A 21,123-nucleotide genomic window follows, 5' to 3' on the forward strand; every position below is an offset into this window, starting at 1 on the left:
CTTAAAACTGTCTCTCTTCTCTTGAGCATCCATATTGTTTGGTTTGTTTGTTTTTTGGTTGGTTGGTTGGTTTGTCTGCTTTTTGTCAGTTTGGGCAAGGGACGAACCTTCTTTAATCACTTGACGCGTCTTATGGGAAGTTGATGACAAAGACACCATTTCGTAAAAATTCACTTAAAGTGCTCCGTAACTCATCGTGTAACATTTCGCTGACTGATGAAAAACACCTGGAAAGCGTATTTCTGGTTCAAACCTGAGAGAATCAGGTTTTCATTTTTTTTTTGTATTTTATTTTCAAAGCCTACTTAAAAACGCCACAAATATATTTTCTACTTTGTAGTTAACTTTGCTCAAGGAAAAGATGTAAATAATTTTTATTACTGAATCAAGAGTAGAGATCACTTATATTTATATTCGACTTGTCTCATGCGATTATTTGTGAGACTAAGCGACGTCCGATTTGTCCAGTGTTGAAGATATTCAGATTTTAGTATTTTTTTTATCATGCTCGCTAGGCAGCATCGCAGAAATTTTTCAAACCCCCATCCTAAAGCACTCGTACTTCAATTTTCACGAGAGACCACCAATAAAGAAATGGTTATTAAAATGTGGCTTATAAACATTATGAATGCATTACAAAAAGACCGAATCGAAAATAAAAAACAATGTGAAAATGGCAATTTTAAATTAAAAACTAAGTACCGTATAAGTGAAGACCCATGCTGAGCTATTCTGTACAAAGCCTAAGCTGTAATAATTAACCACATGACTTCCTCGAAAGTCCTCTCTAAGGGTTTAATAAAGAGGTACTTATGTGCTGTTCATTGTTCAAAATGAGATGGATTTAAATACAGTGTGCCTGGGTCTCTGAAGGACCTCCTTCCAGGTATTGATCAAGTAAACCAAATGAGGAAACGATAGCAAAATAATTTTGGAATGTTCTATGATTTGTTGACGTTTTTTTTTTTTGCGATCGAAGAATTTTCACTTCTTCGTCGTTGATTAAGTATAATTTTTGATTGTGCCGTTTACATGCCCTACTGATTTATTTCTGCGTCTTAAGACCTCGTGTATACTTAAGTATATATTTTTAAAAATTTTCTGTTTTAAACTTTCCACCGACTTTTGTCAGCACGGTATGAACATAATTCCAGAGAGGCAACTTTTCAAACAACCTGTTTAAGTCGTTTTAAGATCTTGATTTCTGTTTCAAACACAGGGAAATCGATGCGATCAAACGTAGTTTAGATGTTATTCAGCACTGCTTCCGATCGATTATTCTTTGCGGCTTTTTTGTTTATCTATTGAAAAGAACACTGTATTATCTCAAGTGATTAGTAAACAAAAGCCATATCTGCTCTCGCCTCGGGAGTTGTAGCCTATTATGCTGTAAACAATCGATATTAAGCTTGTTTTCGTAGCGACGTGAAGAACTGTTCCGTTTACATAGAACTTAATTTTGTAACCTTAGCTTAAGAGTTAGTTTGCCGTCTCTAAATGACAGAGGGACGTGGATTGAGTGCTGCTTTCTGAGGTTAAGGTTTGAATTTCTTTTTCAAGGTTGTCTTTCCTAGGAAAACGAAAAAATCACTTTGCTTGAAAAAAAATCGGCTCCATTTCGCAAATTTCTAATTGTTGCGCCATGTGTTAAGAACCAAAAATAATCCTTTAAGAACTCATGGAACAAACAGTAAAAGTCTTCGTCTCTCCGGCAATGAACAGCTCGGAGTTTTTGGACTCTGTTACAACTGAGTCAACTGGAAATGAAGAGGTTAGCGCTGAAAAGGATGAAGATGTATTTAATCAAGAACTTCAGGCACTTGAAAACGCCGACGATAAAGAAGATGAAGACGTTCATAAGGTTTTCAGGACAGCTGCAGAAGGTATCGGAAACAACGAGGTCCACGCGAATAAAGAAAGCAATGAAAAGTCGTCTGGTTCTGCGATGGTACATGTCGCGAAAACGTTACAACTCGCGAGTTCATGGCTCAACAAAACTCGTGCCAAAAGAACCGAAAACACGCCGCGCGTAGATTCATTCCTCGAAAAGCTAGAAATGGCCGGTCCCTCGCATGTGACACGAAACAGCAGGAAGCTGGATTCCTCAGCCTCCTCGATTGTGATAGATCCTTCAGGATCTTTACATTACTGTTGGTTGATAATTGTAACGATATCTGTACTGTACAACTGGATTTTCATCATCGCGCGCACAGCGTTTTTAGACTTTCAGATTAACACTTTATCACTCTGGCTCACTTTGGATTACCTCTCAGATATCATCTACATCGTGGATATGGTGATACAATTCAAAACAGGTAAGCAGCTCCTTACGACAGCTGGTTCGTTTCTTTATGTGCATGCCAAAGTGTTTTTCAAAAAAATATGGCAACATGTTCGCTTCTTTCCGTGTTCTTTAACTGCTCGGAATAGAATGGTCTGACACTGATACAGTTTGCACAGCCCCTTGCAATTACTCAGAAGTTATAAATGCAGTTAATTTTAAGCTAAAATTCTATTTGAAATATATATTTTGATCAGTTTGTGTTTCAACCTTAGCGCAACTTCAACGAGTAGCATTTCTCTCTAATTCAAACTGTTAGAATAACAAGCACTGTTTTCAGCCTTCTGATTCCAAGTCGAGTCAAGGGAAATTTTCTGCGTTATTAACTCACTGCAGCTGTTAGGGGAAAAAAATCCTTAATTATTTATTGTCTTAAACTTTGTCGCCAAATCAGCTATTAACTTAAAGTAAAAAGGCTCGTAGTTTGAATAACAACAGAAGTTAACACTCGCAGCAACTAAGCCGGAAAAACTGCGATTATTATGATTGTATAATTGAAAACAACGATGAAATCTTCGAAATGTAGAAAGAGCGTTCCGTACAAGAAATTTCCCCTACTCCGTGACAGTTTTCTTTATAGTTTTACATTTAACAAATGTAAAACTATAAAGAAAATAAACGATTTGTGACATTAAGTCCTTCTAAACGAAAAGATTCTTTTTAGCCAAGATGGTTTGGTCGTTTAAATGCGAAAAAATTACTCACTTCCCTTCGTAGGTAATTTAATTAAAAGTTGTAAATTTGATGATGTTGAAACGTAGCGTTGCCTACTCTCAATTCTTCATCAAACGAAAAGTCGTTTTACTGATGGAACGTAGTTTTGGTTACATTTTAAACTCTGAGATAGTAGACAAAACACAAGTGTCTCGACCCTTGATAGATTCACGTAGTCTTACTTCTGTGAAGCAATATTCTTAAATGAACCAACTAGTTCTGAAAGATCTATGATTGTTTTCAGTTAGCAAAGTGTCAATTTTTTTCCATAGTGATTTCATTCAAAATAGTCGCTTACAAGGATGCTTTTTCCCTTAGTGGTAGTAAGTCAGATGTACTTAACTATAAAACTTTAAAACTTTACGCCTTGAAAATTGCATAAAACCAGCATTTACGCAAGTTTTAATAGCTTTCATTCCTCACCTCTATGGGATGGGAAATTAACAAAAACCTCAAGAATTAGGTTGGTGGGTTGCGCTAACGTAAATTGGATTAGCACCAGACAATTTCGATACGATAGCCATATTAACGGCTTTTGTTGTGCTCGAAAACTGATTTCCACAGACATAACACACTATAAAATACACCGATATAGCGGAACAAAGGTTTAAAACAACACCAATTCAAAACGTAGAATTTAAAGATGTGAATTATTTCTTATTGGCCCTGAAAATTGTAATTATGCCTTCTTTTTAAGAAGAACAATATCGTAGCTTTTTTTATCGTACTGTACCGTTGTACAATAAATGTAGACAAACGGGCGCCCTACGCCTTAGGGCAGGACAAACTCGAACAATTGATAATTGGTTGTTAAGACTTCTTTCGGCGCCAGAAATCTATCATTAGTTTTAGAGAATGGAGGGAAATGATCGTATAATTGATGGGTGCGAGCATGTGAAAAGCAAAGTTTAGGAAACAACCATAGAAACATGCACTAAATTTGTCCCACCCAACACTTATGGCGAGTATTCAAAATGTCCTATTAACCGGTTGAGCCCGAACAGACCATCAATCTTTCTTAATCTTTATCTCCACTCAGGACATTATTGACTTTGCTAATCCTGAATTGGCGGGCCGCTTACCACTTATATAAACTTAACAAATGCTTGACTCGTCAACGATTTCTCTGTAACTCAGTAGTAAACTATCGATGCGCGAAATCCGAAGGTTTCAGATTCGATTTCTCGCGGGAAATTCGGATAAGTTTTGTTATACAGTCGAGACAAAATGAACAGCATCTCTTTTTAAAGACAACTTTCATCTCTCCTAACCTGTTTATTCACATGACGCTTTTGGCATTGCCTCTGATCCTAGTTGTATCACAGTATGCGAGACGCTTTTCACAATCTGAAACTACTTCAGCCAATACCGCCAACGAGTTCTTAGCAGCTCAGTTGGTGGACTCTGAAAGCGAAATCTTTCACGAAGGATTCAGCACTTTTTCCTCTCGTGTACCACTTTCTGGGAAACGTCTTGGCATATTTCTGTCAATTTTGAAGCCTTAATAATCATTAGGTGAAAATGACTCTAGATGATCATATCGCACACTGTGTATTGATCACTAGATTGGGAAGGCCCCATCCCAATTTTTTTTTCTCGTATGGTAGGGGGGGCGACTGTTCATAGTTCACCTGATTGGAGGTTAAAGATATTTTCGGGTAACTCTCGGCACGTTAAATTCCATGAAAAAGTTCCGTCTAGTTTTCATTATTTATCCCTCAACTAGTTGAATGCAACTAATTGCTATGCTAATGCTATCTACGATCTCGTTGATCAACAGACTTCGTTTCACCCCGAGTGAAAGTCAAACATGGTTAAAAAGAATGTCTACACAACTTTATCGGCAAAGTTAAATGACTTAACTGATCAAAAATGGCAGAAAAGTATATTCTGGAGTCTGCGTCAGTCAAACTTTTTGTACCCAATTTCCTTTTCACAAAAAAAGCTCAGAAGTTGTTGTGACCATTAGGAACTTCCCACTAATTTATTCATTCGTGTAAATATGTGAAGACAAAACAAAAGATTACGCACGTTCAGGAGCTACCAAGACCATTGATCAATTTTTTTAATTTCACCCAATGGAAATTTTAAGCGTTACTTTTTTTCCTAATTCTTGATGTTGATTGCCTTCGTAGGCTTCATGGAACGAGGACTTCTTGTTCGAGATCCGAAGCAACTCCATCGAAACTACACGAAGAAAATAATTTTTAAATTAGACTGCTTGTCAATTATACCTCTGGACCTGTTCTACTTCGAGGTTGGAATCAACTCGGTTGCTCTGAGATTCAATCGTCTTCTGCGTCTGCATCGCCTGTTAGAATTAAGGGCCACGATCGAGACCATTTCAAGATTCCCAAATTTTCTTCGTCTGTGCTCCTTAATTGCTATGGTTTTGTTGATCTTTCATTGGAACGCTTGTTTTTACTTCTTGTTGTCAAAATGGATTGGATTTGGATCGGACACCTGGGTTTACCCGGACTTAACCTCACCGGGATTCGATTCTCTAACCCGACAGTATTTGTTTAGCTTGTACTGGTCATCGAGAATGCTCACAACGGGTGAGACGGAAAACCCACCCCAGACTGACGTAGAACTTTTCTTTGTGACGGTCGATTTAACGGTTGGATTCTTGGTGTTTGCTGCAATAGTTGGGCAGTTTGGAAGCATGATAACACACATGCTACATGTGCGAAGAGAATTCTTAGCACAAGCTGATGCTGTGAAACAGTACTTAGTTTTTCACGAGATTGACGACGATTTGCAAAAGAGGGTTGTTTCGTGGTTTAATTACATGTGGGGAACAAAAAAGTCCTCTTTGGACCGCGATAATGTTCTCAGTAAACTGCCTCATCCGCTTAGAACTGAAATAGCAGTACAGGTTCACTTGGAAACTTTAAAAAGAGTACAAGTCTTTGCTGATGTAGAGCCTGGTCTGTTGAGAGAGATCGTTTTGAAACTTCGCTCGCAAGTTTACTCCCCTGGTGATTTCATTTGCAGAAAGGGTGAGCCAGGAAAAGAGATGTACTTAGTGAGCAGTGGCCGACTGCAAGTTGTACAGGACGATCAAGAAACTGTGATCGCTACACTGAATGAAGGTAGCTATTTTGGTGAAATAAGTATCCTAAATTTATCGAACACTGGAAATCGTCGAACCGCAAACGTTCGCTCCGAAGGATATTCAGAACTTCTATGCTTGTCAAAAGAAGATCTGCTCGAGGCTCTGACGGAATATCCCGAGGCTAGAAAGTTGCTTGAGATCCGAGGAAGAAGGCTTCTTCGGAGATCGCGATAGCTCTAGGAGTCTATGAGAGAGGAAACTTGGAAAAAAGTGGTTATCAAGCAATATTTAAATGCTGGGGTAAAGATTTAGTGATTAAGGAGATTTATATCCTCTTCGTATCACGAATCACCGATATATTTCTGTATCCTGAAAAGAGACGGGTCATTATTTATCACGGGAGGGGGTGAGGTTGGTAAGATTTTGGTCGTGCCTCGCTAAATTAACCTGCCCCCCAAAGAGGCTCTGTAACATTCCTACTACCCTTCCCTCCCTCATGTCTATTCCTACTGTCCCTCCCTCCCTCATGTCTATTCCTACTGTCCTTCCCTCCCTCATGTCTATTCCTATTGTCCCTCCCTCCGTCATGTCTATTCCTACTATCCCTCCCTCCCTCGTTTCCAGTTAACTGAAGACCAATTTTCTATAGTCCCCCATTTACACTCTGTTGGCGACGACCGCTGTCCCTTCCGTGAGTCTCAGGATCTGATTGTTAATTCTCCCCTCTAGCTGCTACACATTTCCTTGTAAATTAGTTGCAAGAATTTGGTTTTAGATCAAGATAACAACTTCTACCTGATACATTTGAGTATTCTCATTACCTGTTTGTTGGATAGTACATGGATATTGTAAGGAGAAGTTATATGCGAATCACCTCTGGGAGTTCAAAGGTTAACGGTTAAAATTTCGGCCATTTTACGGTTAACAGTTAACCTCCTTCCTTTGTTATTAAAAGAAAAATTTTAACGGTTAACTTTTTTAGGACGAAAGGTTAAAATTTGTCAATTTTTGCACCGTTTCATGGCTCACGATTAACCCCGTTACGACCCTCCCCTCAGCTCCCCCTGAACACCGTGTGATCCCTGACCTGAAATCATCCGCACTCTCCCCTCCCCTCCCCCGGCGGCGATAATAATGGCTGGTCTTCAAAGGAAAAAAAGAAAAGACAATTTTTCCGGAAGTCATGACCGTCGCTGTTGTAATGTAAATTCTTTTTATGGTTAAACGCCTATCTGTAATCAAGCGCTATGATTCTCCATAAACCGTATGAACGTATTCTTAGAAATGTCTTTGATTTAAGAGAAATTTTTGTAAAAGCAAAAAACTTGCAAAAATCAACAAAAAATATTTCATTAATTCTCGACGTTTACGCTTCCAGCGAACCTTTTTCAAAAGTATGTGTTGTATTACAAGGTCAATCATGAATTTTGCTGAAGACCAGAGCTGAAAATTTACATGCTCATAAGATGATTCAGCAAATAAACTAGCGCATGCTGAGCCAGTTTGCACGTTCATTTTTCATTAAAGTTCATGTCTAAATCGCGTTTATCTACTGAACTGATCGAATGATTTGTTTCTTCATTTCAGAAGCACTTGAAAGTGTTTTAGAGGGCGCTGTGCTATCGCACGTTCTCGCTGTTCTCGCTAGTTAGGTTCTCGCTAATTACGTGTGCGAATAGCTAAAGGCTCACTTGCTCCCTCACACAATCTCTCTGGCTCAGAAGCAGAGCAACAGAGTGCGGAATCCGGAGGTTCTGGGTTTAAATCATACGGATTACGCTGGCAAATAAGTATAGCAAATTCTCCCTCTGCTTAGTGTAGATAACCTTGGAGAAAATTTAGAATATACTTTAATAGATACACCGTATTCACCTGTCATGCAATGATTGTTTTGTTTTCCACCCAGCCTTCCCCTACCAGAAAACACTTGTTTCTAATGGTCCATCCCTTAGTGTCAATCACGCATACAAAAAGGTAACTATCGTTCAACAGATAGACTTTAATGATCATGTTTATTCTATCGAATAGTACATCGAATTAACTATTAAAAAGTCCATTTTTGTTTGATGAAAACCTCTGTGTACGAGAAGGCCATAAGTTCCACACGAATTTCCTCCATTACAATTATTCGCCAAGGCTACTCGTCTCATTACTGGTCAAAACCCACAAAATGTTTTATAACAGGCACAAGACTGGAAATGCTTTTCAACAAAACTACTTTAAACTACGACCTATCATTCGAGAAAATTGACAAACTAATCGCACCACCGAGACTTTTCTTACACGTACAATCATTTGGTTTTGGGTTACGACTAAAAGAATAACCCTGAAAATTTTCTTTTCAATTTATTACAAATTTAAGAAGATAAGAATATCATTAACCCTTTACATCCTAACATCAGTATGCAGATTCTCCATACCGTTTTCTAAACAATTCCTAAGGTGCTGACGAGGAGAATTTGATTATCGATCAAGAGAATATTTAGTGGGTGATCATTTCCTTTATTCTCATGACCTCACTATGTAATGCAGAGGTTATACTGTTGGGAGAAACTAGATGCTAGTCACTCTCAAAGGGTTAAGAAAGGGTTAAGAGATGACACAGCGTTTCCGCTGTTCATGATCCTTCTCAATCGTACCTTCATGACTTTCCCCGCCGTGTTGCAAGTCTCTTAAGGCACGTCGCACGTTACACAACTCATGTAGAGTACTCTGGACATCACCATGCCTGGTTCCAAGCTTTTCCAACCTAATTTTTAGAGCACGTTCATAATTCTCCTTTGCCTCGACCAGGTTACCCAATTCTCGCTGTACTTCACCCAGGTTATGGAGTGAAAACGCCACATAGAGATGGTCAGGTTCAAGATTCTTCAGTTGGATGTCTAAAGCACGTTCGTGAAGCTCCTTCGCCTGTTGCATGTCATTCATTGCAAACAGTACATTACCCAAATAATGGTATGAATTCGCCATATCGACATGCTCGGGTCCAAGATTTTTCAGGCGTATATCCAGTGCTTGTTGGTGACATTTCCTGGCTTGTTGCAGATCACCCAATTGACACTCTACAACACCCAAATGATGGTATGTATTCGCCATGTCAATATGGTCACATCCAAGAGTTTTCTGGCGTATGGCCAATGCTTGTTCGTAACATTTCTTGGACTTTTGCAAATCACCCAATTGACACTGTACATAACCAAGGTTATGGTAAGAAGAGGCGACCTCAGCATGTTCGGGTCCAAGCTTTTTCAACCTTATGTTTAGAGCACATTCGCAGTGCTTTGCGGCCTCCTGCAATTCACCCAAATCATACTGTACATTACCTAAGTCATCATAAATGCGCGCGACATCAACATGCTCGGGTCCAAGCTTTTTCAAAGTAATGTCTAGAGCACATTTCAAATGTTTCTTAGCCTTTTGCAAGTGGTACAATTCACGCTGCACCATACCCAAATTATGGTGTGTAAATGCGACATCAATATGCACTGGGCCAAGCCTTTTCAACCTAATCTTTAGTGCACGTTTATAGTACTCCTTTGCCTTTACCAGTACACCCAATTTACGCTGTACACTTCCCAAGCCTTCGTAGGAAAAAGCCACATAAACATGGTCAGGTTCAAGATTCTTCAATTGGATTTCTAAAGCACGTTCGTATAGGTCTTTCGCCTGTTGCACGTTATTCATGGCAAATTCTACATTACCCAAATGATGGTATGAATTTGCAATATCAACATGGTCAGGTTCAAGATTTTTCAGGCGCACAGCCAATGCTCGTTCGTGATATTCTTTGGTCTGTTTCAGGTTGCCCAATTTACTCTGTACCATGCCCAATTTAAGGTAAATCGACACGAGATCAACGTGCTCGGGTCCAAGCTTCTTCAATTCAATGCCAAGAACTCGTTCGTAGTATTCCTTGGCCTGTTGCAGATCCCCCAATTTACATTGTACATCGCCCAACTCATAGAGGGTATGCACGACAGCAACTTTCTCGGGTCCAAGCTTTTTTAAACGAATGTTTAGAGCACGTTCATAACACTTTTTAGCCTCTTGTAGGTCTCCCAATTCGTACTGCACAACGCCCAAGTCATAGTAACTACGCGCGACATCAACATGCTCGGTGCCAAGTGCTTTCAACCTTATGTCCAGGGTGCGTACAAAATATTCCTTGGCTTGCTGAAGGTTTCCCAGTTCACTTTCCACTACACCCATGTTGCTGAATGAAAACGCCACATAAATGTGATCATGACCAAGATTCTCCACCTGGATTTCCAAAGCACGTTCGTAATACTCCATGGCCTGATCCAGGTTACCCAAGTTGTGCTGTACATTACCTAGATGATGGTATGTATTTGCCACATCAACGTGCTGGGTTCCAAGATTTTTTAGCTGAATGTCTAGAGCACGTTCATGATTCTCCTTAGAACTTTTTAAGTCACCCAATCCACGATGAACCAGACCCAAAACATTGTAAGTAGCCACAACGGCAACATGTTTTGGTCCAAGTTCTTTCAGGTTTATGTCTAAAGCACGCTCACAATACTCTTTTGCTTGTTTTAGCTCACCCATTTTCCATAATATGATGCTAAAAAGGCTGTAGATATCAGCACGATCCCCACCTTCAGAAGCGTTGATATTTTCAACCAGTTTCAAAGCTGTTTCACAGTAAACTTTTGCGCCTGAAAATTCGCAGTGATTCCGACAAATTATCGCAAACCTTCTGAAATATTCTAATAGATCGGAATGGTTGAAGACACCTTCCTTGATCACTCGATATTTATCTGCGAGAAGAAAGAAGTTTTCAACTTTAACAGCTAACGCACACAAGTGTGAAATGAAATGCTCGCTATCACAAACAGAGTTTTGTTCGTTCCACGTCTGTGGTAGGAAAGAGTCTATGAATTGGTTAAAGGACATTACAGCTAGTGCAACACTTTGAATGTGTTCATCATGCTCCCGACACTCGTTGATTACAGATTTGCTTACCTCATGCACAACTCGATGCACACTAGCAAAAATTCCTTTTTCTCTTTCTTCGAACATAAGAAGAGAGTAGCCTTGGATCTGAAGAGCGATTTCTTCTTTATCCAAATGCAGATTGTTGTCATTCAAAATGTAATTCATAACTATGTCTAGATGCAAAGGTTGTGGGGAACACAGAGAGAGGAGTGTAAATGCGCTTTTTAAAACAGCGTCATTGTGTAACGCTCTTTCAATGGCCAGCCTTGTTGCCACAGTCATGGATTTCTTGTAACTTGGGTTGGTTTTTGTAAGTTCCTTTTCAGTGATGGCTCTCATACCTTTTTCAAGCTTGTCTAAATACTCCTTCCATCCGAAGTCTCTACCAACTTGACTTTGTCGAATCTTTTGGACGTACACGGCTGCACTAGCCAGCGCGAGAGGTTGGTAATCTAATGCCTTCGCTACTTCATTTTCTACTCCCAGTTGTCCAATCCCAGAAACCTTCGCTAAAAAGCAACAGGCATCTGTGGGCACCATGCCCTCGCTCACTGAAATGTGAGAGACAAAGGAGCTTTCCGAGGGGATGGATGAAGTGTTCTGAGTTGTGATGAGCAATAGGCCTCGTGTCCATTGTTCGTCTCCATACCGAGGGAGAAAATCATGTGTGTCAGATAAACTGCTAACATTGTCGACCACCAAGAGCCAAGAACTGTACAGGGGGATTTTGGTTGCTATCAAATCCTTTAGATTGCTAACTTTTTCTTCAAACTGCATCTTTGTAGAGTTAAGGGTGCGCATAATTGTGTATTCAGGGCACTTGATTTGTCTTGCCAAAGAAGCGTACGATTCCAAAAGCGTTTTCGAGTTCTCGGCGTTCAGAGTCATAACAAACGTGGGGGATTTGAGGTCTTTGTTGGTTGCTTCGTAGAATTTCTGAGCCACTAGACCAGCCAGTTGAGATTTGCCACTTCCAGGGTTACCTGAAATATATAAGTAACTCAAACCATTTTCATTTCCTTCTCTTAGTCGTTCAAGCTGTTTCGTTATTTTACAAACCTCGCCTTCGCGAGGTGCGATTTCGTGCGATGGTTTAGGTGGAAGAATGCAGAACGAGGAAACATCACTATGTAACTGCTCCGCAAGAATATGGTGTTGTTCTTCAAGGAACCGGTGTTGTTCTTCAAATGTTTGAACGTTTTTCAAAACATTTTGAAGCTCTTCGGTCGGGAAAGTTTTCTGCTTGCAGATGTTTCGAATTTCACCAACTGAGAGACCAAGTGACCGAAATGCGTTCTCAACTTTACGAACAGCGAGTCTGAATTGTAAATCTGATAGCTGACCATGTGGTAGGTGAGCGAACTCATCATTGCGAAACTCTCTGAGATCATCGACACTGGAGCGAACTGCTGCACTGAGTCCGTGGCCAATAGAATTAGAGTAAAGGATTGCAAAGAAGAGTGTAGTACAATCCCACTGTGCCCTATTTCCGTTTCTTATCGTTTCCAGCAGACGAGCATCTCGTGTTCGGCTCCGGGTAGACTCTCTGTTGTAGAAGTCCAGTCCATTTTGAGGTGTATCTTTCCATTCTCCCAACGTTACCTGGTAACGACTGTCCCATTCCTGTTTGAAAATGGATCGCAGCCCTTGTGGTAGGATATCAGTGACTACATGACAAATTCTGAAGTAGTTGAGCTTTTCTCGAGTGTAGACTGGGCAGGCCATCGTTTCTTTGTCGCGACATTCTTTTGAACTATTTCAACCCTGTTCAGAAACGATGTGAGAGCCATTTCAATTGAAGTAGGTGTCTATCAACATGGAATTTACCTTTCTTCAAACTTCAATTATAATAGATTGTTACTTACAACGGGTAAAAAGAAACGGGAGGCATATGTAGAGTTTTCACCATCGCAAAGTTGCAATATTCTGTGAACAGAATCGACGATAATGAATTTACATTTAGGTGACTTAGAAAGGATGAACGAAATTCAAAATGCAGTGCAAAAAGATTCCTTAGAATTACTCAGAGCAGAGTAATATTATGAAGAATTAAACTAACATTCATTGGACATACAATGACAGCCCGCGAGGGCTGGAATGAGTTTAAAGATGCCATGTGTATGTTAAGGAGACGATCTTTGGGGAAAGATACCAGAATTTTGTCTTTTTGAGATCGAAATATAGGCAATTTTGCAATTTTAATACCCGAATATGAAAAAAGGGCATTAAATTTCGCAATTCGAGCCTTCACTTATTTATTTACCTTTTAAAAAGTATGATCTTTTTTAAATAACGAGATAAAATGGAACAAGTAAAATGCGTATTTGAAAGTTGATATTTAAGCGTATTACAGCACAGATACAAAAAAGTCAGAAGTATGATTTTTGCACAATACGCGAAATACGTTTCCCTGTATTCTAACGAAATTAATTAAAGACTCTCGAAATTGAGTACTAAAGAGGTACTTAATTTCCGCTAGTTGTTCCATATCCCCGAATTTGGTATCACTCGTCAGATTTATGGTGAAATTTTACAGATAGAACGAACAAAAGAACTAATTTCATGCATGGTTTACTCCATGAGAATCCGGATAAGTTGATTAATTTATCAGCAAGCACTCGTAACCACTATTAATATAAATTGAATATCTCAGCGATGATCGTAAATGGACATTTTCCAAAGCGTTCTTCAAAGTGCATAGAGATGGTCGAGTTGAAAAAGTTACATTCAGCTGGATTTGACTTTGAGTGTTTCCAGTTCGCTGCTTTAAACTCATTTAAATTCATCTTAACCGATACAGACGTTTCAATATTTTGCAACCTAAGTACCTCGTTCTCGTTAAGCTTGACTTGCTCGCCTCGCTAGTTTCGCTTCCTTCCAGATGATCGATTTTCTATCGCAGCAATGGTTTATTTTACTACTTACAAAAGTCGAGGGTTTCAAAGCTGGTTGTTGTTTGCAGACCTCTCAAGAAGAGAAAACCAGGTTAACCGGGAACATTTACCTCTCCTCTAGAAAGATCAATAATTTACATAACTTGTGTTTGTTCATGAAAAAGACGTATCATTGACAATTTACAAGATGAATGAGCCGTCAAATGACGAACACTGTGTTGTGATTACATTAGGAAATTTAAAACAAACTCTGTTAGTAGTTTATCATACTTGATATACATAACTAAATGTGTTTCACATATATCTTCTTGTTAACGCGACAACAGAAGTATTAAGTAACCCTCACTGTCTAAGCAGGAAACAGATCGATCACTCATTGTATAGGAAAGTTCTGTTTCTGGCATTTGTTTTTATATTGTTGAAGTAGTTAATGGCCTAGTTTCTTTGGATGTATGTAACTTAATTATGAGTGTGGATCATCAATTTCATTGGAAATATTGGAACAAATGTAATAGGAATCGAACCAAAAGACAATTCGATTGTAAGAGAAATTAAGCGACTATTGAAAAGTGAGTCCTATTGAATTAATATATATCTCCCATGAAGAAATTTAAATCAGGAATCATGAATGCGCGCCATTCCTTCGGATGAGAGCTTATGAGTAGAATTGGAAATTAGGTGAACGAGTCATGAACTGACGAGACTGCTTAAGAAAACTTTATCCAAACGCTGTGTTCGGTTTTTGGCCTCGAAATTCAACATTTTTTCTGTGTTAACTGTGATAATATATATTGCAATTTAATGAATCAAGGATTACCACTTCCGAGTCTGAAAGAATTTTGTCTGCATCGGTTTAACCCTGAATTCGCTCCTGATCGATGAAGTTAACTCAACCCTTTTGGAGAGTCTATACTCACCATTTCACATCCGACATGTCAGCCGCATTACCATCATCCGCAACAAAAGAGGAGAACCTTGAGGCCAACCAACTCAAAGTTGATGGAAACAAACTAATTTTGCTGTATCCCATCAATCCCTCGGGCTTCTAACTATTTGACACAGGCAAGCAATACGTGCAAAATGTGCTTTAACTTTCAGTTGGAACTGCGAAATGAAAACCTCTATGATAGGTTTTCCTATCATACCATTGTGAGTATGAGACGAAACAGTTTCAGGGGAAAATTAAGAAACACAAAGAAAATCAGAAGGAATTACATGTTTGGTATGAAACCTCTGATGACCATATTTGGTCTGGCTTCAAAATTTAAACATGTCCGGCCATTCTGCGCCGCGCCATGTATTTCCACCAAAGTTTTCCTTTTTTGCGCCATATAAGGCAACAGTACTATGAACTGTGCTTCTTTAAATTTTTTGGAAGGCTTTCATCTTGCAAAATAAAACATGATTTAGAATTGTTTGCAGACTAAAATAACTGCTGCTCAAAATGACTAAAATCTTAGCTATTTTCTAGGGGGGGACACATTTATAAGGAGGGGAGTGGAGGGAAACAATATTTCAACATTTCCTCTTTGTTGAGTTACAACGCATTTATCAGAGACCTTTCTCTGTATTCTAATGTGATTAATAGAATTTGACTTCTTTTACAGGGGAAGCCCCTTGGTGAAATATGTCGCACCTCGTTCGAAACAGGTTACACTTGTAAATAGAAAATAAATTCTCCTTCTGCTAAACCTGCTACCATTGTTGGAAATATATCCTCAAGGGGAGTTTCATAATCGGTCTGTTTCCTTCGTTCCGATGAAGGGTTTAGGCTCGAAACGTGAGCTTTAAAACTCTTAACTGTGGCCAATTTACGTTATCGACACAGTTGATACTACCAAATTACCTTGTTTCCACACAGCTTCATTTACATACGAGTTGAATACGAAACAAGTTTTACAGAAGGATGTGTCGTCATTTTTGTTTTCCTAAATGAGTATCGGTTTTTCGCAAAGGGTGTAGTTACATACGGTGGCCTCTTTCCTTTACAGTAACGAAGAAATGTCAGAGTTTTGACAACCTCCTGCCGAAACCTCGGATAACGTAATGAATAAATGACAGGATTGGCTGTGGATCCGGCTAATCCTAGGAGGAAAGAAATCATTTCGAACTTCCATGCTTCATTGATGCTGACAAACTGTAGGACAATAAGCCTGGTGAACGTTGGGATCCATGCAATGAGAAATATCAAGGTAACCAGTATAAAAAGTTTTGTCAATTTGCGTTTCGACTGTAAAAGAGCTACGTTTGTTGCTTTATTAGCTTCGGCGTTGAACCACATGTGATAAATTATCCAAGTATAACAATATATCATTGTAACACTTGGTAAAATGAGACCGAAAGTGAAGATTACAAATGAATACGTCGTGTAAAAAATCTCAATCCAGCGAGGTATTTCAACCGTTGTATTTCTCGAAGCGTTTCTCCAGATGAACTTTTGCCTTAGGGTAGCAATAAGAAATCCCGGTGCACTTAGTACGCCGGCGAGCAACCATATTGCAAGTATCAGTTTCCGCATTATAGACTTGACGGCTTTTGTCAAGTGCACGAAGGGTTTCAGAATGGCGAAATATCTCTCCATTGCTACAGCTACCAGTAGACAGATTGAAGCTGTCGCATGGAGAATGAACTCGGGGAAAGAATAAATGGACGTATAATTGTACGAGAATAGAAAAATATCTATAAAAGTTACAATGGCGAAACCCAAATCTGAAGAGGCCAGATTTACAAGGAGGCAAGTGTTGGCGTTGTGAAGTTTCTTATTGTTCCTGATAGCCATAATTACGAGAACGTTTCCACAAACATTACAACATTACAAAGAAGGATTAAAATAGAAGCAGCGAGTGAGGCTGTAACGAAATATTCCGCCATTTTGTGAAAAAGGCATCAACAACTTTCGAAATGATAAGAACTGCTAACTGTAGTGGTTTAAATAGCCTGAAAAATGTCACGCGTCCAAGACAAAATATTAGAGCATATTTAGATTGAATGTAAATAAATAAAAACAGAAAAAAAAGCGGGAAAAAAAACGCGAGTGACCAGGATGCGACTGACTTTGGTTCTGCACCTGATTGGTCAAGAAGATGGCGTTAGTTTTCCTTGACCAATAAGGGAGCAAAGAAAGAAAAAACAAATGCAAAGTCCCGGATTACTTTTGACACCCAGTTGAAATAACTCTACCCCTACCCCATTATTTTTTAGCTCTTTGAAGAGTTTTGATATGGTCATGAGTTTATTAATAGTTTAAATATCCGCTCGAGGCTGAACAAACTTATACAAGCAAACAAAACAAGAATTTCATTAGTAAAAATAAACGGGCACACTACCTTGTCAAGAATGTTTCATCTTGATAAAAGATTTTAATAATTTCTGAAGCCTGGATCATAAATAAGCCCGCTTGCTATTTATTTGTTTGAAAAAACTACCGCAGTTATTCGGTTATAAGGCGCACTCGGCTATAGGACGCCATCCCAATTCGGCAACTTCATTATTGCATTTATTATTTCAAACTGAAAATATCGCTAAAATACTTGGTTATAAGGCGCACCGTTGTTTGGGGAGTAAAGATCGGTCAAGTTTATTGTAAATTCTTTCATAAACTTACAAAAAAGCGAAAAAGTCGCGTATTGATTTTAGTTTACCGTTAATTAACAAAAGCAGAATTGTCGCACACGCGACCACGCGCACAAACAAAAAAATTACTGAGCACGTGCTCTCGAGCACGTATCATATCTATGCAAATTTGACTTCGCTCGTCTTTTCAGAACCACCATATTTATAAAAGTCAATGACCAACACTGTGTCCTTTTATTTGCTTGAAATCGTACCAGTAATTGTGATAAAAAAAATTGTTTCGGGTAAATATTCGCCTATAAGACGCACCCAAACTTTGAGGGGTAATTTTTAGTAGAAATTAGGAATTTCTTGAAATTTCTTCCAAATCATCGTGAAATATGTTATAGAAAACCTTTCCTGTCTGGGATTTTTTTTAAACAAAAGGAGATGATTAAATTTGAAAAAAGTTCATTACAGCCAAGTGATATTTTCCAATTTAATTAATTTTTCGAAAAGGTCGTGATTAACCGAAATATTGCCACTGTTTAGAAAACAATGAACTCCTTAATTCAAATGGTAACTAGATGGAAGAAAAAAAAAACAGAAACGAGGCGGTAGCTTTTCAGGACAGAGTTAAACTAAAGTTGGAGACCATATGACATTCCTTTTGTACTTATAGTCTTGCATCATGTCTAGTTTGCTTTATAATTCGCTTCTGATTATCTATCTATATTAATTGAAAATAAAAAGTTTTTCCCCCAGAACTGATAAAAATAATGTTTTTTCTAACTTTCGTCACCTGAGTCAACAAAAAACATCTTGGAGAGAGCTATTAAAATAACGGGGTTTTTTAATTAATTGCTTTTCTTTTTTTGTCATACTTTGTTGTTTAAAGGAAGGGTTTCACGTGAGCACGAAATACAATTTTTTGCCATTCAAAACTCAAAGAAAAATAAATGAAAAGGGAAAGTAGGAAGATCTGGGTATTTCACATCAGTCTTGCCTTAATTCATTTACCTCTCAGGTATATGTCCTCCTATAACTTATTAACAGTACCTACCTCATTTTTTTTCACTATGTCTCAGTTACCTCTCGTTTGACTTAATCATGCCTTGGGGCTGTTCTTTATTCTACCTTAGAAAAGCCCGACTCAGATTTAATTTCAAGCAGCAACTAAGCTAACTTGTGGCACAAAAACAGAAAATTTGAAAGAATTCATAGTTGTGGAATTGGGTCGATGAAGCTGATTTTGTTTCTTGATAATTTAATGTAATTATTAAAATATTTATGCCTCATTCGAGTTAGGTTTCCAAAGTAACACTCAAAGAACTTTTATTTATTCTCATCTTATTGAAGATCTTTATTCACAGCAGAACTAGGACTTTTGTTAAAGCACCCCATTCACTTACTGTAACACGAAATATGTTATACACCATCAGATTATAGTAATCGATTATAAATTCTTGACTATATTTCCAACACTATTCTTCTAGATCAAGGCTGCGCACCTACCCCTCCCCTAAACTAACCCCAACCCTAACTTGTTATTAGTTGACTGTTGTGGGTTAGGAGAGGGGTAGGTGCGCAATTGCTCCGACTCTGACATTGCTACGTTCTCACGCTTATTTACTCATAACATGATCCTTACTTTCAAAGAATCTTCGTGGTCCAAAACATCACAATTAGTAACTGTAGTATGCATGTCCACTCCAGTACTAATTGAACATATAAAATAAATGGCACAAAATTGACTTGCGGTGTACATCTCTGAAGCTTGTACCAGAACGAGCTATATCTTTTGTTGTCAGTAGTCTCGTAGTACGGAAACAGTTGCCTTTAATATTCTGAATGTATATTTATAATTATCAGTGATTAATAATGGGAAGAAGTTTGAATTGTGTGAATGATCTTGATGCGGTGAAACTTCAGTTTTCCCATTGGTTCTCAAAAACCCAGTAGGCGGTGTTTAAAAGCCATACTCTCGGTAACAAGCTAACAAATGAGCAAAAAGAACGTCTCCCTTCTCGTATTTCAGGCAATTATTCTTCCATATTCGGTTTATAATTCTGGAATACACAATTTCACTGCAGACTGCTACTTTTCCACTCAAATAAAGCGTATTTTTAAGCAAAAGCACTCTTAGTAAAAAAACACTAATTAAATGTGCTATTACAACGTGTAATTTGCCCTTGGCGGCTGATACTTTCCTTGTATCTCATCTATCTAAAGCCAAGCTTTATAGCTCTCTTATTCTCATAGCAGCGGATGTGTTTTTAAGCGAATGGTAACAGTGATCTCTGAGACGTTTACGTGAATATCAGAAGCCGATGTGATGGTCATTTGAAATGAAAACGATACACAGGAACTTAAAGGGCTTGATCATAAAGTAAGCCAAAGTGCCCCTCTGTGTCAATGAGCAACTTCATGTAGCCATGAATGTAAAATTTCTATACTGAATCAGCGTAGGTTTCATTCAGATTTGTTGTATTATGTTGTGTCTCAGTCATACAGCGGCCACTGGTCACAAACACTCTGTTACCACTTCGCCCCTTTGGACGGCGTCTTCTCATTTTACAGCAACAACATGATAACGTTTTAACAGCTTCCTGGCGAAATCTTGGACAACGAAACGAATAAATGGCAGGATTTGCCGCTGAACCAATCAGGGCAAGCAGCATGGAAACAAGCTGATAGGACTTCTTTGTCGTTTCCTGGTTCACAAACTCTTTGACGATTAGCCTGCCATATGTTGGAGTCCAAGTAATTATGAATATCATGGTTACGATGATAAAAAGTTTGGTCAGTTTACGGCGCGATTTGAAGAGAGCAGCATTCGTTGCTTTGTCTTCAGCGCTGAACCACACATGATAAATCACATGTGAATAACACAGGATCATAACAGTACTTGGTATTACGAGACCGAGTACAAAAACAACAAATACGAAGGTAATATTAATGGTTTCGAGGACAGGAGGAAGATCTCTTGAGGTGTCCTTCGAACCATTAACAAACCCAGAATACTTGTACCTATTTTCAAATGATTCGATAACAAATCCTGCCGCAGTTAAGATACCAACCAAGACCCACAGCACAGTACAAACTTTCTGCGTTAAACACACATCCACTTTTTTCATGTGCACGAAAGGTTTCAGAATTGCATAGTACCTCTCAATCGCTAGAACAACAAGAATATAGCTTGAAAATAAAGCGTTAAAAAGGAATTGGAAAGAGGAGTAAGGAACTTCAAGAGAGACGAGAATCGTCTCCGCGAAAGTGGTCAGAGCAAAAAACAAATCAGACCATGCAAGGTGGAATATAAGATGGGTATTTGCGTTCAAAATTTTCTTGCACTTGCGGATGACTATTATAACAAGAAAATTTCCAAAAACGGTGAAAAGAAGAAGAGGAATTGAAAGAACAGTAACGAAAAGATTCGAACCCGCCATATGCTGAAAAACAATGAAAAAATTTGACGAAAAATAAAGAAAACTGGAGAGTATAGTGAAAATAAAGTGGCTTACTCTGTGCGTCACCCGAGAGAACAACACGAACCTTCGGGGGTAAAGCTGTGTTTGAAATTCAATCTCATATGGTGTTGCTATATA

The 21,123-nt window shown here is 38.6% G+C and overlaps 3 protein-coding genes and 1 pseudogene across 4 annotated transcripts; 1 reads left to right on the plus strand and 3 right to left on the minus strand.

Annotated features, from left to right (window-relative positions):
• Positions 1-1,528: 1,528 nt before the first annotated feature.
• On the plus strand, positions 1,529-6,477 carry LOC113678142 (cyclic nucleotide-gated channel alpha-2). Its single transcript, XM_027195017.2, has 2 exons — positions 1,529-2,315; positions 5,191-6,477. The coding sequence occupies exons 1-2, from the start codon at positions 1,679-1,681 to the stop codon at positions 6,345-6,347; spliced, it is 1,794 nt and encodes a 597-aa protein (XP_027050818.2). The 5' UTR covers positions 1,529-1,678; the 3' UTR covers positions 6,348-6,477.
• Positions 6,478-8,085: 1,608 nt separating this feature from the next.
• On the minus strand, positions 8,086-14,993 carry LOC113678090 (uncharacterized). 2 transcript variants are annotated; one of them, XM_089191176.1, is made up of 3 exons: positions 13,898-14,025; positions 12,935-12,995; positions 8,086-12,833 (listed from the first exon to the last, which is right to left on the minus strand). In XM_089191176.1, the coding sequence occupies exon 3, from the start codon at positions 12,792-12,794 to the stop codon at positions 8,703-8,705; it is 4,092 nt and encodes a 1,363-aa protein (XP_089047302.1). In that variant the 5' UTR covers positions 12,795-12,833; positions 12,935-12,995; positions 13,898-14,025; the 3' UTR covers positions 8,086-8,702. The 2 variants fall into 2 exon arrangements, with proteins under 2 accessions (XP_089047302.1, XP_089047301.1); XM_089191175.1 differs by lacking the exons at positions 12,935-12,995; positions 13,898-14,025 and adding an exon at positions 14,881-14,993.
• Positions 14,994-15,702: 709 nt separating this feature from the next.
• Positions 15,703-16,963, minus strand: LOC113678121 (tachykinin-like peptides receptor 86C; annotated as a pseudogene).
• Positions 16,964-18,833: 1,870 nt separating this feature from the next.
• LOC113678094 (rhodopsin, GQ-coupled-like) lies at positions 18,834-21,100 on the minus strand. The gene has a single exon (XM_027194962.2). It carries the CDS (start codon positions 20,962-20,964, stop codon positions 19,966-19,968), a length of 999 nt encoding a protein of 332 aa, XP_027050763.2. The 5' UTR covers positions 20,965-21,100; the 3' UTR covers positions 18,834-19,965.
• Positions 21,101-21,123: the final 23 nt, after the last annotated feature.

This window comes from Pocillopora damicornis, chromosome 13 (assembly GCF_964200805.1).
Source record: "Pocillopora damicornis chromosome 13, jaPocDami1.2, whole genome shotgun sequence".
NCBI lineage: Eukaryota > Metazoa > Cnidaria > Anthozoa > Scleractinia > Pocilloporidae > Pocillopora > Pocillopora damicornis.

Coding starts and splice junctions, on each gene's coding strand:
- LOC113678142 (XM_027195017.2), top strand. CDS start 1,679: ATGGAACAAACAGTAAAAGTCTTCGTCTCTCCGGCAATGAACAGCTCG. Junction 2,316..5,190: donor GGTGATACAATTCAAAACAG/GTAAGCAGCTCC, acceptor TTGCCTTCGTAG/GCTTCATGGAACGAGGACTT.
- LOC113678094 (XM_027194962.2), bottom strand. CDS start 20,964: ATGGCGGGTTCGAATCTTTTCGTTACTGTTCTTTCAATTCCTCTTCTT.
- LOC113678090 (XM_089191175.1), bottom strand. CDS start 12,794: ATGGCCTGCCCAGTCTACACTCGAGAAAAGCTCAACTACTTCAGAATT.